This window comes from Saccostrea cucullata, unplaced genomic scaffold (assembly GCF_032062105.1).
Source record: "Saccostrea cucullata isolate Sc308-1 unplaced genomic scaffold, CSIRO_AGI_Scuc_v1 ctg2852, whole genome shotgun sequence".
Lineage (NCBI taxonomy): Eukaryota > Metazoa > Mollusca > Bivalvia > Ostreida > Ostreidae > Saccostrea > Saccostrea cuccullata.
The window spans coordinates 1-13019 of NW_026926042.1; the positions used below are offsets into that span (position 1 = coordinate 1).

Sequence of the window (13019 nt, forward strand, 5' to 3'; positions counted from 1 at the left end):
ACATGTCTAAAACAACGTCACGCTTCATGTTTGCTAAAATAAAGTTGGATAAGCCCCACTTAAATTTAGAAATTTTATTGATTTACATACGTTAGTGTTTTTTACCAGTTAAGGAACCAATGTGGCACACTCATGCGATCTTCTGAATATTTATGAGCTAGTGACAGTATTCTCACCATCAGTCAACTAAATGAGAATCTCATATCGACAGTGACAGCGTCTTTTACTACTACAATGGCAGTCTGTCCGCATGTTTTGTACTATCTGGGGACTCAATCAAGAAGACTTCGCTAAGAAAACGTCCATTTTATTTGTATACTAAATATTTGGTGATATTTTTCATATTTTCGTTCTTCTGTATTCATTTAAAGTCTTTTAAAGTGTCATTAAATATCCTAATCTGCCTTAACTACTCTCCGGTGCGCCGTAACGCCATGAAACGTCCCTATTTTTCTTGTATTGTGTATACAAGTTTTCCATTTTGAATGCTTGGGAAACAGCCAAAATTTAACCAATTGCCTTGAAATTTTCAAAAAGACGATAAAATTGATTCAGGAATCGAATTAGGATAATTTTCATCCTAATCTTATGTATTGAAAACTTTTATTACGAATTAATACTTGTATATTCTCTAATACAACATTGTTATTTTTATCGTGCGCCGTACGACCGTACCCTGTGCACCTTCAAGCAGAATAAAATCTTTATTATTGTATATATATTATCAAAAACATTATGATACACTTAGATATGATGAAAAAACATTTGCTGAAAATTTCAGCTTAGTGCGCCCATTACTTTACGTAAAAAACGCTTTGTCCACGATTTAACGGGACAACTCTCGTATTTTCTCAAATTGTCTGTATAATATCACGACTTATATGTCCGTATAGCATTTCAAACGATTATATGATAAAAACACATTTCCAGGAAATTATTTTAATATACTAATTTCCGGAGACGTTTAAACACATCTTTGTATTTTCACAAATTTTAGCTTGATCCTTAATCGTATAAATTCTGTTTAAGTTGTGTATAAGTTTTGTATAAGTTTTGCTTAAGTTATATATTCAAAGATCAAACTGTCTACTGATTGTATACACAAACAACAATCTATGCAAATAAAATTCTTAAGCAAACAGTTTGTGAAACAGTTAAGATCCCCCCTGCCCAATAAATGTATTTTTAGCTCACCTGAGCCGAAGGCTCAAGATTGCTTTTCTGATCACATTTTGTCCGGTGTCCGTCTGTCCGTCTGTCTGTCTAGCTGTCAGTCTGTCTGTAAACTTTTCATATTTTCGACTTCTTCCTCAAGAACCGCTCGGCTAATTTCAACCAAACTTGCCACAAAGCATCCTTGGGTGAAGGGGATTCAAGTTAGTTCAACTAAAAGGCCACGCCTTCATGCAAGGGGAGATAATTGAGAATTAGTAAAAATTTGGTGGTATGTTTTAAAAATCTTCTTCTCAAGAACCACTGTGCCAGGAAAGATGAAACTTATGTTGAAACAACCTTAGGAAGTGGAGATTTAAAGAAGATGGGCGCATTTGGCGAGTAATCTGCAGGAATCATTTGAACGAAACATTTATGGTTTAAATGTCCATGATTTGGTTAGCTGAACATAGCTGGTCAGATTTTACAAGCACGTCCATAGTTTTTTTTTTCATTTGGTTTGAAATACCATGTGAAATTGTAGCATTTATGTCCATTTTTACTGTAACATACTAATGTTTAACAAAAAATAAACACCAAAAATATTTAATGCATGGTACATGTACATTATAGAATAGAAGATTAGATTCTGAATTGATTTCGCTCGAGAACAAACAAAACTGAACCAAAATTTATCTAATTCAAAATTTTAATACATAAGCACATAAAATGAAAATGACAAAATGAATGGTTGTTAAATTTGCATGAAAAAAAACACCCCATGCAAGGCTCGAACCAAAAACTTCTCGCTTCGAGTACAGTGAACAGGTAACCCAACTTACTGAGCTGTCACCGCTACACATGTTCCGTTAATTTTAAAAGGAGAAAGAAGCATAACATTCACACATTAGTGATTTTTGGGGAAAAGTTATTTTTCGTGGTCTAAGGGTCTTCTCTCCATTATTTAAAAAAAGTGTATTCGTTTCTTTGAATTTAAATACACACGAATAACGTTTCAAAATCATGGAGAGAAGACCCAGAGATAGAAAAAAAAAATAGAAAGACGTGTCTGAAATTGTACCTTTTTGTACCAAATGTCTGATCTTGCCAATATTCAAGTTATTTTTTTAGCTAACCAGAGCTCAATTTCAGGAAAATAATTTCCTTTCCTGTTGCACAGGAACCTGATGAATATTTTTTTTTAAATTTCATTTGACATGTCGAAAAAATTTTCACTTTCAAGTACGCCCAGATTCCTGCCGAATGCCTATCAAAAGCGCCCACGTTCCTTGTTTGAATCATGTCCCCCGGGGGTAGGGCAGAGCCACAGGTAGTGTATATTCAGGTTTCTTCAAATCATGACCCCCGGGGGTAGGGCGGGTCCACAATGTCCGACCAAAGTTTTATATAGAAATATATAGGAAAACACTATAAAAATCTTCTTCTCAAGAGTAGCAAAGCCATAATTAATCGTATCTATATGGATGAATCCTCAGGTAGTGTAGATTCAAGTTTCTTCAAATCATGACCCCCGGGGGTAGGGCGGGGCAAAACTTTTGAAAATAAATTTTTCAATAGTAAACCAATTTCTACTTTTTCCTCGCCACAATTCTCGGATGAGCGATGTGGCCCATGGGCCTTTTGTTTTAAAATCCAAGAGGCATAAATCTGTCAGTAATTGTTTGAAAAAATCAAAGTACTGAAAGCACTCATGGGAGTTGAACACGGTGTAAATAAAATCTTTGATCGGGAGGTTAAGTGAGTGAACAATATTTCATGAATAAATTATTATTATGTCTGTATTTTCAAATACAGACAACTGTTTCACATTTTTTGACTACACATATTTTGGGTTTCCCATTGCAAAACATGCACACTGCCATAATATTCATATTAGAGGCGGTTGATCATTTATATCACTGCTCACAGTCTTCAAATTTGTAATATAGTTTTCCTTTGCACCTTTACCCATGTGTTATGAAAATTTCAGTTTCGCAGGAATAATATCAATGTTGATAAAATGTGGATTTTAACACAGCATCCTTTTAAGAGCTAACAGGTTTGTTATATAAAACTTCTCAGTGAATAAAAATGTATTTCAATTACACGAACATTATACCTGGAGTACGTAAGAACTTAGTCTTTTTTAATATTGTGAAGAAAATTGCAATACCAAGTTAAAAACAAATATTTATTGACAAAACATAAAAACAGTGGTATATGCGAGAGTTTGTGTGCGTACAAATTATCTGGTATGTAAATGAGGTTTTTCTTTTATTAAAAATATATACTTCATTTTCTTGTTTTTAATCGCGATTTTAAGAAAACGTCGGTGTCCGTTTTTGGTTTTAAAATTTATAACAGAGTACTAGTTTTACCGCTTTTGGCAGATGATACTGCTGATTAAGTAGAAATACGGATGTTTCGTAAAGTTTTTATGCATTAACGAATTCAATTAAACCAAGAAAATTTCATGAAAAGTTTGAATATGACTGAATTTAACGTTTGCTCTCAGTATGTAGAGTTGTCGTTCGTATCTTATTCAGTGTATGACGCTACACTAAAAGTGAGTTCCATTACGAAAAACTTTCATGGTTCTTTATAATTTAGTTTAACATACGAGGGTCATTCAAAAAGTTCGTAGACTTTTGTCTTAACTTTTTTATTTAACGTCATATTATAACCAAATTTGGTACACATATTTAATCAACAGATTCAAATAATTTGATCCAAAAAATTTGAAAATATCTTGATAATTATGAAAATTATCAAAGATTTAAGGCAGAAAAAAATGGGGTCATGGAGCAGGGTCAAAATTGGCCCTGTTTTCTAATTATATACTTTATAATGTCCTGAGTCTTACCTCTAATAAATGACTCTTAAACGAAATAAAATTGAATTCTTTAAATTTAGAATTGTTCAATTACTTCAGATGCTAAAATTTAATGTAATACATTGCATCGTTTAAAAGATATCGATCTTAAAAGGCATATAGACTTCATGTAATAAAGCAAAAAATGATGACGTCGAAGGACGTCACGGAGCAGGAAGTACCGATAAAATTTTGTTTTGCATTCGTGAAACCTTTAAAACGAACTCTGAGAATGCTTGAAGAACTAGGAAATAGATACAAAATGTGTTATGCTTTGCTTATAGTTGGAATGACTATTTTTTTTTGAGTGTTAGAGACTTGGAATCGGACCATGAACGGTTTGCAATAAAACAAACTATAGTTAAAAAATCTTGTCAAAGAGTTAGTAACGTCATAAAATGTCATGTGCGCTTCACTTTTGCGGAACTTGTGCATGCAAACAAGAGTTATGCTATAAAGAATTTGAAAACATTAATAATTTAACTTAAGGTACTCAAACAATTGTTAGCGAACTAGGTGTAAAGGGATATAGATTCAAGAATTCAGAAGAAGCAACAAACCGTGGATGAAATGAAAAGGCAACGTAGTTTTATAAAAATTTCTCCACGTTGTTTTTGACGTCACAGTGTTGTTGACCGTGCTCCGTGGTGACAAAACATGCTACTTTTAAAATTGTCTAACAGGAGATCCATTAAATCAAATGGAATGAAACTTTACACGCTGACAAAATAAATGTTTTTACATATAAAAATGTGTTGATCTAAAATTTTGTTAGAATAATATGATGATGGAGGACATTGTCTACGTATTTTTTGAATGACCCTCGTATGTACTTTGAACGAATTCTAATAATCAAAATAAGATTACTTTATCATTACATTTACTTACATTATGGAAATTAGATTAATTCAGGAGAAAATGACATGAACTATTAGTCGCGGATGTTCATTCATGTTTTCTGTTGAATATCATCGGAGTAAATCAGCCGACACAGTAGCGTCGCTTTCGTCTCTATGTGATCAACACAATTTACTGCGCATGTTAAATACGTGATGACCATTGGAGATTGAACATAGTTCAGCTCCCAAAAACGAACGAAATCCGTGGACAATGCAGTGTATAAATGATGGTTCAGCAATCAGTAAGAAAAAAAGTCAGTCATTTCATTTCATGAGATTATATTTTCTGACACATAAACACAAAATATAAAACTGTATAAAGTATTACCTTAAAAATATATTCACATGTTCTATATCAAACGCAAACAAAACTTGCATATTTCACAATTATTTATGCCATATTATTACATAATCTTAAATTTGAAATTCAATTGTAACTCGTGCTACCAATTTAGATGTATGATTTTTATGTTAACTCAATCAAAAAAAAATTGCACAACAGATATTTTTTCAACATTCCTTCTTCCTTTCTTAACAAAAGGGAATACATTATCCTGAATTACAAACAATAAACAATACATAATATAAAACAAAGCTTTATAAAGCAAATAAAACAAACAAAATTAAATTAATACACACATTTTGAAGTTCAGAAAAGGAAGAAAAAAAAAACACTGATCTAAACAAATTTAACATATGAAATTATAAAAAAATGATTTGGTGATGTGATTTTTTACTTCATCGCAGCTAGGATAAGGCTGTCCGAAGGCTTAAAATGCCTTAAAAATATACATTTTATTTTGAGTTAGATTTTAATTTTGATATGTAATCCTTGTTTGAAATTGAAGTCGATTTGAGATAAAAGTTTAATCAGGTATTATTTTAAAACATTTTTGTGATGTCACATGACTGTGTTGATCACGTGACGGAGATTTATGATATTCCTCATTGTTGCACAAAAATCGTTTCAGCACAAGTGCAAAACAAAAATATTGCGCAAAGTATGTAACATAGATCAATTCAACGTGATCTCTAGTACATAGAAAGTGCTGGGGGCAGGTTTAATTTTTACTCGTTAAGAAAATATTTTATGAGAAATTCAACTTACCAACAGAAAAAGGGGTATTTTCCACTCTTTATCGCGATTTATACAAAAATGGATATCCTACACACAATCCCCCAGCAAAATTCAGTTAGAGGACATACTTCTCTTGTAGATTCACAAAGAATATCTTCATTTTATCCTTGTTTATCACTTGTGCCAGTCCAATATAAACACGATTAATAAATTCTAACTCTGTCTACGGATACGAAAGGGGAGCGTTTCACACATAATGTTTTGCTATTGTTTGAATATGTGCATATCGGACAAAAATAAAAAAATAAGAACATTTAAATTTCAAATGTTCAACATCATAATAGCAAACTCGAGCTAAACAAACAATCCTTATACTTGAATTAAACAAGAAGTCCACAAAATAAATCTACATGCCATGTAAAAACGATGACACTTTCCCCGTCATGTCATCTCAAGTATGCAGAGACATGACGTCATATTCTATTATGACGTCATATCTAGGTAGTTCAGAGAAGTTAGTACAGTTTGCACGGTTTAATATTTTACGGGCAGCCTTATCCTAGCTGCGATAGAATTTTTGCGTATCTTCATCAACGAATTGATATACATGGCTTGAAAAGACACATGTTCGTCAAGATGTGTACATAATAAGGAATACTTGAAATTTATTCCCCATGAACATATAATCTTTATACAAATCTTGGTCCAAACGAATTCTGATTAATCCAGAGCATATTATTGTTCGTTGTTAACATTACGGTTCGAACTCAAGTGTTGCCCGTATCGAATTAAGATACGTGTAAATAAAGCCCTTAATCACATTCAAATAAATTATTATTCCCCATCTTACAGAAAATATTAATTTTAAATATTGCAGAAATACCGAGTAATTACATATATTAATACTAAATAACAGACGTCATGCCTCCTTCCTGGCCGTAATAAAAAGAATTTATGTAGCAGCAAGACTTTGCTATCTAAAAACAAGAAGTTTTATTAAATTGGAATTTTTATAACATACACCTTTGATTAGTAAATGTACAATATGAAAAAAAGAAAGCCTTATGACATGAAAGTGTAAGTAAGCTTAATAAATTCAATACTGTTAATACTTTTTATTCGAGAAAACCTTATTGTGTGTCTACCTGCAAAAAATTAATTTTTGCATATTTTATTTATTTTTCCGCTTTTAAATTCAAAACACCCATCTCGTAATAAATACATTGTCACAGACAAAATGTCGATTTACAGTAATCACTTAAATTTAACAATAATTTTAAAATGCTCAATGTTCACAATGATTTAAAAACGCTACCAATCTGTGAACAGAAATAAAACACTGACCACCAGGAACTCCAGGGATAGAACCAGATACCACAGAGAAGTAAACATCCCCTTTTAATCAACCACAATTGACCTGAAAACTATGTAGTGATCCGGTATACAGAGGGAACGTTCCTTTGTCAAATTAAGTACAAAAACACTTGGTACAAAACATGTCTGGCAAAATAAGCTCTAATGAAATTTTATATTTGCTAAAAATGCCAAAAACAGAGTTTCAAGATTAATCCCGATATGAAGAGAATTGGAAGATTCTTTGGGGGCTTCTATCTTAAGTTCACTAGGATATGGCGAGTCGACATACAGACAATGTGTGAATAAAAGTATCTATTGGTAGTTGATAATACGTCTTTGATACGATGGAATACCGAACTGAAGGCCACTGCAAGTGTTTTCTTTTTCCCACGTGAAATCATTTGAATAAATGCGGTAAATTCCTTGTGAAAGCATCACGCTTAATTTCTTTTGCAAGCTATGATAAAAGTCCAAATCAACGTTTGTTCCATATCTCAGAACTAATGTGAACGCACTTGGTATTGAAAAACCACTGCATCCATCGTCAGAACAAAAACTGAGCACCATACTGTAGTAAAAGTTCAGTGATACTGTCATGACCATATAAGTATGATGTGTACAATGGACTCTTATTGTCTTTATTACATAAATTAAATCAAGTATCATTTATCAATAATAATTGGACCGTGCTGTAATATCCATTTTCGCAGGCTATGTAGAGTGGACTAGTTCCTTCGTTTAAAAGTTTAATTATGCTGACCATTTGAACATGCTATGTACAGTAGACTACAGTTTCTTTTATTGCAAAAATTTACAACAGAACCTGAATTTAAAAGAACTTCGATGGTCCAGCAATGTGAGTTTTCAAAAGCTCTCCAAAGACTACTGCTTCGACCTTTATCACATAAATTAATGTCAGCATGTAAGCTATCAAGAGAGATCAAGATCCGATTTGGAATATAAGTTGATGTCGGCACCGTTGTTCAGCAACAGTTGTACCGTTCTATCAAGTTTATTTTGACAAGCAATATAAAGAGGACTAAATTCATCTTCATCACATGAATTGATGTTGGCACCGTTGTTCAGTAACAGTTGTACAATGCTATCATGTCCATTTTCACATGTTATATAAAGAGGACTGAATCCATCATTATCACATAAATTGATGTAAAGAGGACTGCCTCCATTCTTCTCACATAAATTGATGTCGGCACCGTTGTTCAGTAACAGGTGTACCGTGCTGTCATGTCCATTTTGACAAGCATTCTTCTCACATAAATTGATGTCGGCGCCGCTGTTCAGTAACAGTTGTTGCTATAATGTCCATTTTGACAAGCTATAGTTCCATTCTTCTCACATAACAGTTGTACAGTGTTATCATGTCCATTTTGACAACTATATAAAGAGCTATCACATAAATTGAGCACGGTTGTTCAGTAACAGTTGTACCGTGCTGTCATGTCCATTTTGACAAGCTATATAAAGAGGACTGGCCCCATTCGTATTACATAAATTGATGTCGGCACCGTTGTTCAGTAACAGTTGTACCGTGCTATCATGTCCATTTTGACAAGCTATATAAAGAGGACTGGCTCCATTCTTCTTACATAAATTGATGACGGCACCATTGTTCAGTATAAATTGATGTACCGTTGTTGTGTATCATGTCCTATCAAAACAAGCTATATAACTGGCTCCATCACTCTTACCTAAATTGATATCATGTAACAGTCGCACTGTGCTATCATGTCCATTTTGACAAGCTATATGATGCTCCATTCTTTTTACATAAATTAATGTTGGCACCATTGTTCAGTAAAACAGTTGTAATCATGTCCATCATAACAAGCTATATAAAGAGGACATGCTATTATGTCCATTTTGACAGGCTATATAAAGAGGACTGGCTCCATCACTCTTAAATAAATTGATGTCGGCACCGTTGTTCAGTAACATTTGTATCGTGCTATTATGTCCATTTTGACAGGCTATATAAAGAGGACTGGCTCCATTCTTCTCACATAAATTGATGTCGGCATTGTTGTTCAGTAACACTTGTACCGTGCTATCATGCCCATTGAGAAAAGCTATATAAAGAGGACTGGCTCCATCACCATCACATAAATTAATGTCGGCACCGTTGTTCAGTAACAATTGTGTTATGCTATCATGTCCATTTTGACAAGCTATATAAAGAGGACTGGTCCCGTTCTTTTTGCATAAATTGATATCGGCACCGTAATTCAGTAACAGTTGTACCGTGCTATTATGTCCTTGATGACAAGCTATATCAAGAGGACTGTCTCCATCACTATCACATAAATTGATTTCGGCACCATTGTTCAGTAACAGTTGTACCGAGCTATCATGTCCTTTGAGACAAGCTATATAAAGAGGACTGACTCCATTCTTGTTACATAAATTGATGTCGGCACCGTTGTTCAGTAACAGTTGTACCGTGCTATCATGTCCTTTGAGACAAGCTCTATGTAGAGGACTGAATCCATTCTTGTTACATAAATTGATGTCGGCACCATTGTTTAGTAACAGTTGTACCGTGCTATCATGTCCATCATAACAAGCTATATGAAGAGGACTGGCTCCATCACTCTCACCTGAATTAATGTCGGCACCGTTGTTCAGTAACAGTTGTACCGTGCTATCATGTCCTTTGAGACAAGCTCTATGTAGAGGACTGAATCCATTCTTGTTACATAAATTGATGTCGGCACCGTTGTTCAGTAACAGTTGTAACGTGCTATCATGTCCATTTTGACAGGCTATATAAAGAGGACTGGCTCCATCACTCTTACCTAAATTGATGTCGGCACCGTTGTTCAGTAACAGTTGTACCGTGCTAACATGTCCATTTTCACAAGCTACATGAAGAGGACTGGCTCCATTTTTCTGACATAAATTGATGTCGGTACCGTTGTTCAGTAACAATTGTACCGTGCTATCATGTCCTTTTCCACAAGCTATATAAAGAGGACTGGCTCCATCAGTTATACATAAATTGATATCGGCACCGTTGTTCAGTAACAGTTGTACCGTGCTATCATGTCCATCATAACAAGCTATATAAAGAGGACTGGCGCCATCATTTATACATATATTGATGTCGGCACCGTTGTTCAGTAACAGTTGTACCGTGCTATCATGTCCATTTTGACAAGCTCTTATAAGAGGACTGGTCCCGTTCTTTTTGCATAAATTGATATCGGCACCGTTGTTCAGTAACAGCTGTACCGTGCTATCATGTCCATTGAGACAAGCTATATAAAGAGGACTGATTCCATCATCATCACATAAGTTGATATCGGCACTGTTGTCCAGTAACAATTGAACCGTACTATCATGTCCTTTGAGACAAGCTATACAAAGAGGACTGCATCCATCATTATCACATAACTTGATGTCGGCGCCGTTGTCCAGTAGCAGTTGTACCGTGATATCACGTCCTCTATAACAAGCCATGCAAAGAGTTCTGTCTACATTCTCATTATCACATAAATAGGCTTTATCGCCGTTGTTCAATAAGCAAATAATTCTATTATTACGTCTTTCTCCAGTTTTTATATCGATTCCGGCCTCTTTAATATGATCTTCGTCATTTGCAGCAGCAAGGAATAACGGAGTACATATATCACTAGTTGTTAACGTGTTTACGTCAGCACCAAGTCTTATTAATTCCTCTATTATTGAAAAATTATGAAAAACCGAAGCTATATGAATTGGAAACAAGTCATCCCATCTTTCCATCATTGCTGCTTTTTTATATTCTTCGCTGAGAGAATTTAGTAGGTTTAAATCGCCATTAGCACATATAGCAGAGAAAATGTGATGTTCTTTCAACTTTGTTTCAGGGATACTTTTTATGTAAAATGAAGAAATGTCAGAATGACAGAATACAATAAGTCCGACTAAAGGACATATTTCACTTTCAAATGAATAAAGGAAATCAAGTCGTGTGAAAAACGATCTTTCAAATAATGTTTGAAATTTCGATCTGTCTTTTTCACATTTAATTTTTACAAGAAGTTTTTCGAGCGAATTCAATTTTTCCTTAAAAGAATTAATCAAACTCTCTTTCCTTAAACACGGATTGAGTAGAACATCTATAATATGTTTTGTTTGTATGTCAGTAATAAACCTGTCGACAAGATCATCAATGTACTCTACAGGAAGGTAAACAGTGAAAGGATCGCGATCTTCCTCTTCTGTATCGTCTTCTATCTTTACTCGACGTCTCAGAAAGCTACTGTCCGCGTACTGTATTGTCTCTTGTGGACAATCAACACCAAACACCAGAGTTGTTATCTCCATAATAAAGTCGTGAAGGAATTGGAAAACATGTCCGACACGTTTGACATAAGATCCTTTCAGTTCGTGTAGAGCACTACGAATGACTGATATATGTGTGTTTTCTTGTAACTCACACATTCCTAAAATGTCCTTAAATGTCATTAAAGAAATATCACTTATCTCGATTTTCAAATTGTTTTTGAAAGCTACTATCAAGATAAGGGAGCAAAATCTTTTCTTGTCTGTTTTTTTCCAAATCTCTATTTCTTTTTTAATAAATCTGTACGGATTTTTAAAGAAATCAACCCCCTTTTCTTTGTACTTTGCCTCCCTCGAAAAAAGCTTACAAAGCAATGGAAAGTAAGCTTCTGTTTTAACTATTTCAGTAACAACCTCCTCGGATAATTTCAGATTCTGTGCATACTGATTTAAAATCGCTTTTTTCTCTTTAACAGTCAGTCCATTTTTTTCGCTGTCAATTTCTACTGCAGTGGATTCATCCAATACGTTACCTTTGACTCTCTTGTCATAAAAGACGCATCTTCTACATGATATCAATAATTTCTTTTTCTTCAAGCAAATTTCCAGTGTTTTCTCTAAACTCCTCCATGAATGATATAAAATCTCATCTAACGATTCCTTACCTAAAGGATCATTAAATACAAATAAAATCCGATTTTCTGAGACTCTGGTTGAACAGTTCTTTTTAATTTCTTTCACCTTTTCCACCGGTATGACATTCCATCCCTGCTCTTTATACTTGAGTGCGATATGTTGAATTATTGCAGATTTTCCAGAACCAGAATTTCCAACCACTGTGATAAGGTTCAGACTTTTAAACTTTTCTTCAACAACTTCACATGCTCTTGTAGGAATGAAGGCAATATCGTCTTCTTGCCAGTTGTCGAGAATTTCTTTTACCAGTGTGTTTTCTGAAACAGATATGTTTTTAAGATAATAAGTATAAAACAGAAAATAAGATAATAATATCAAATTGTATTTTGTGGTAAAACTGTATAATTGTCCACTATAATTGTTCGTTTAAATTCATCTGAATCTGAATTATTGTAGAAATAGAAAGTATGAATGGAAAGGATTCTCATGCCATAAAGTACAAAAAAAGGAGTATGGGATTATTATATAATGCAAACAAAATAATATAAAATTCCATTGGAGGTAAGTTTTTTTAGATAACTTACGGTAATGTAAGTGTTTTACATGGACAGAAATGCAGTTAATCGGCCTATTATGCTGAAATTTGAATTCACTTTGGGAAAATAATAGTTAACTTACAAACATGATAAATTTGCTTTTTTTACTCTAGTTAATTTAAAAATATACAACAAGAGAAACAGAT

The 13019-nt window shown here is 33.7% G+C and overlaps 1 protein-coding gene across 1 annotated transcript; it reads right to left on the reverse strand.

Moving 5' to 3' along the window:
* Positions 1-9278: 9278 nt before the first annotated feature.
* LOC134270459 (ankyrin-1-like) lies at positions 9279-11800 on the reverse strand (the record flags this gene model as incomplete). The annotated part of the gene is made up of 1 exon (XM_062752673.1): positions 9279-11800. A coding segment is annotated over exon 1 (2522 nt), but the record flags the coding sequence as incomplete, so codon positions are not given.
* Positions 11801-13019: the final 1219 nt, after the last annotated feature.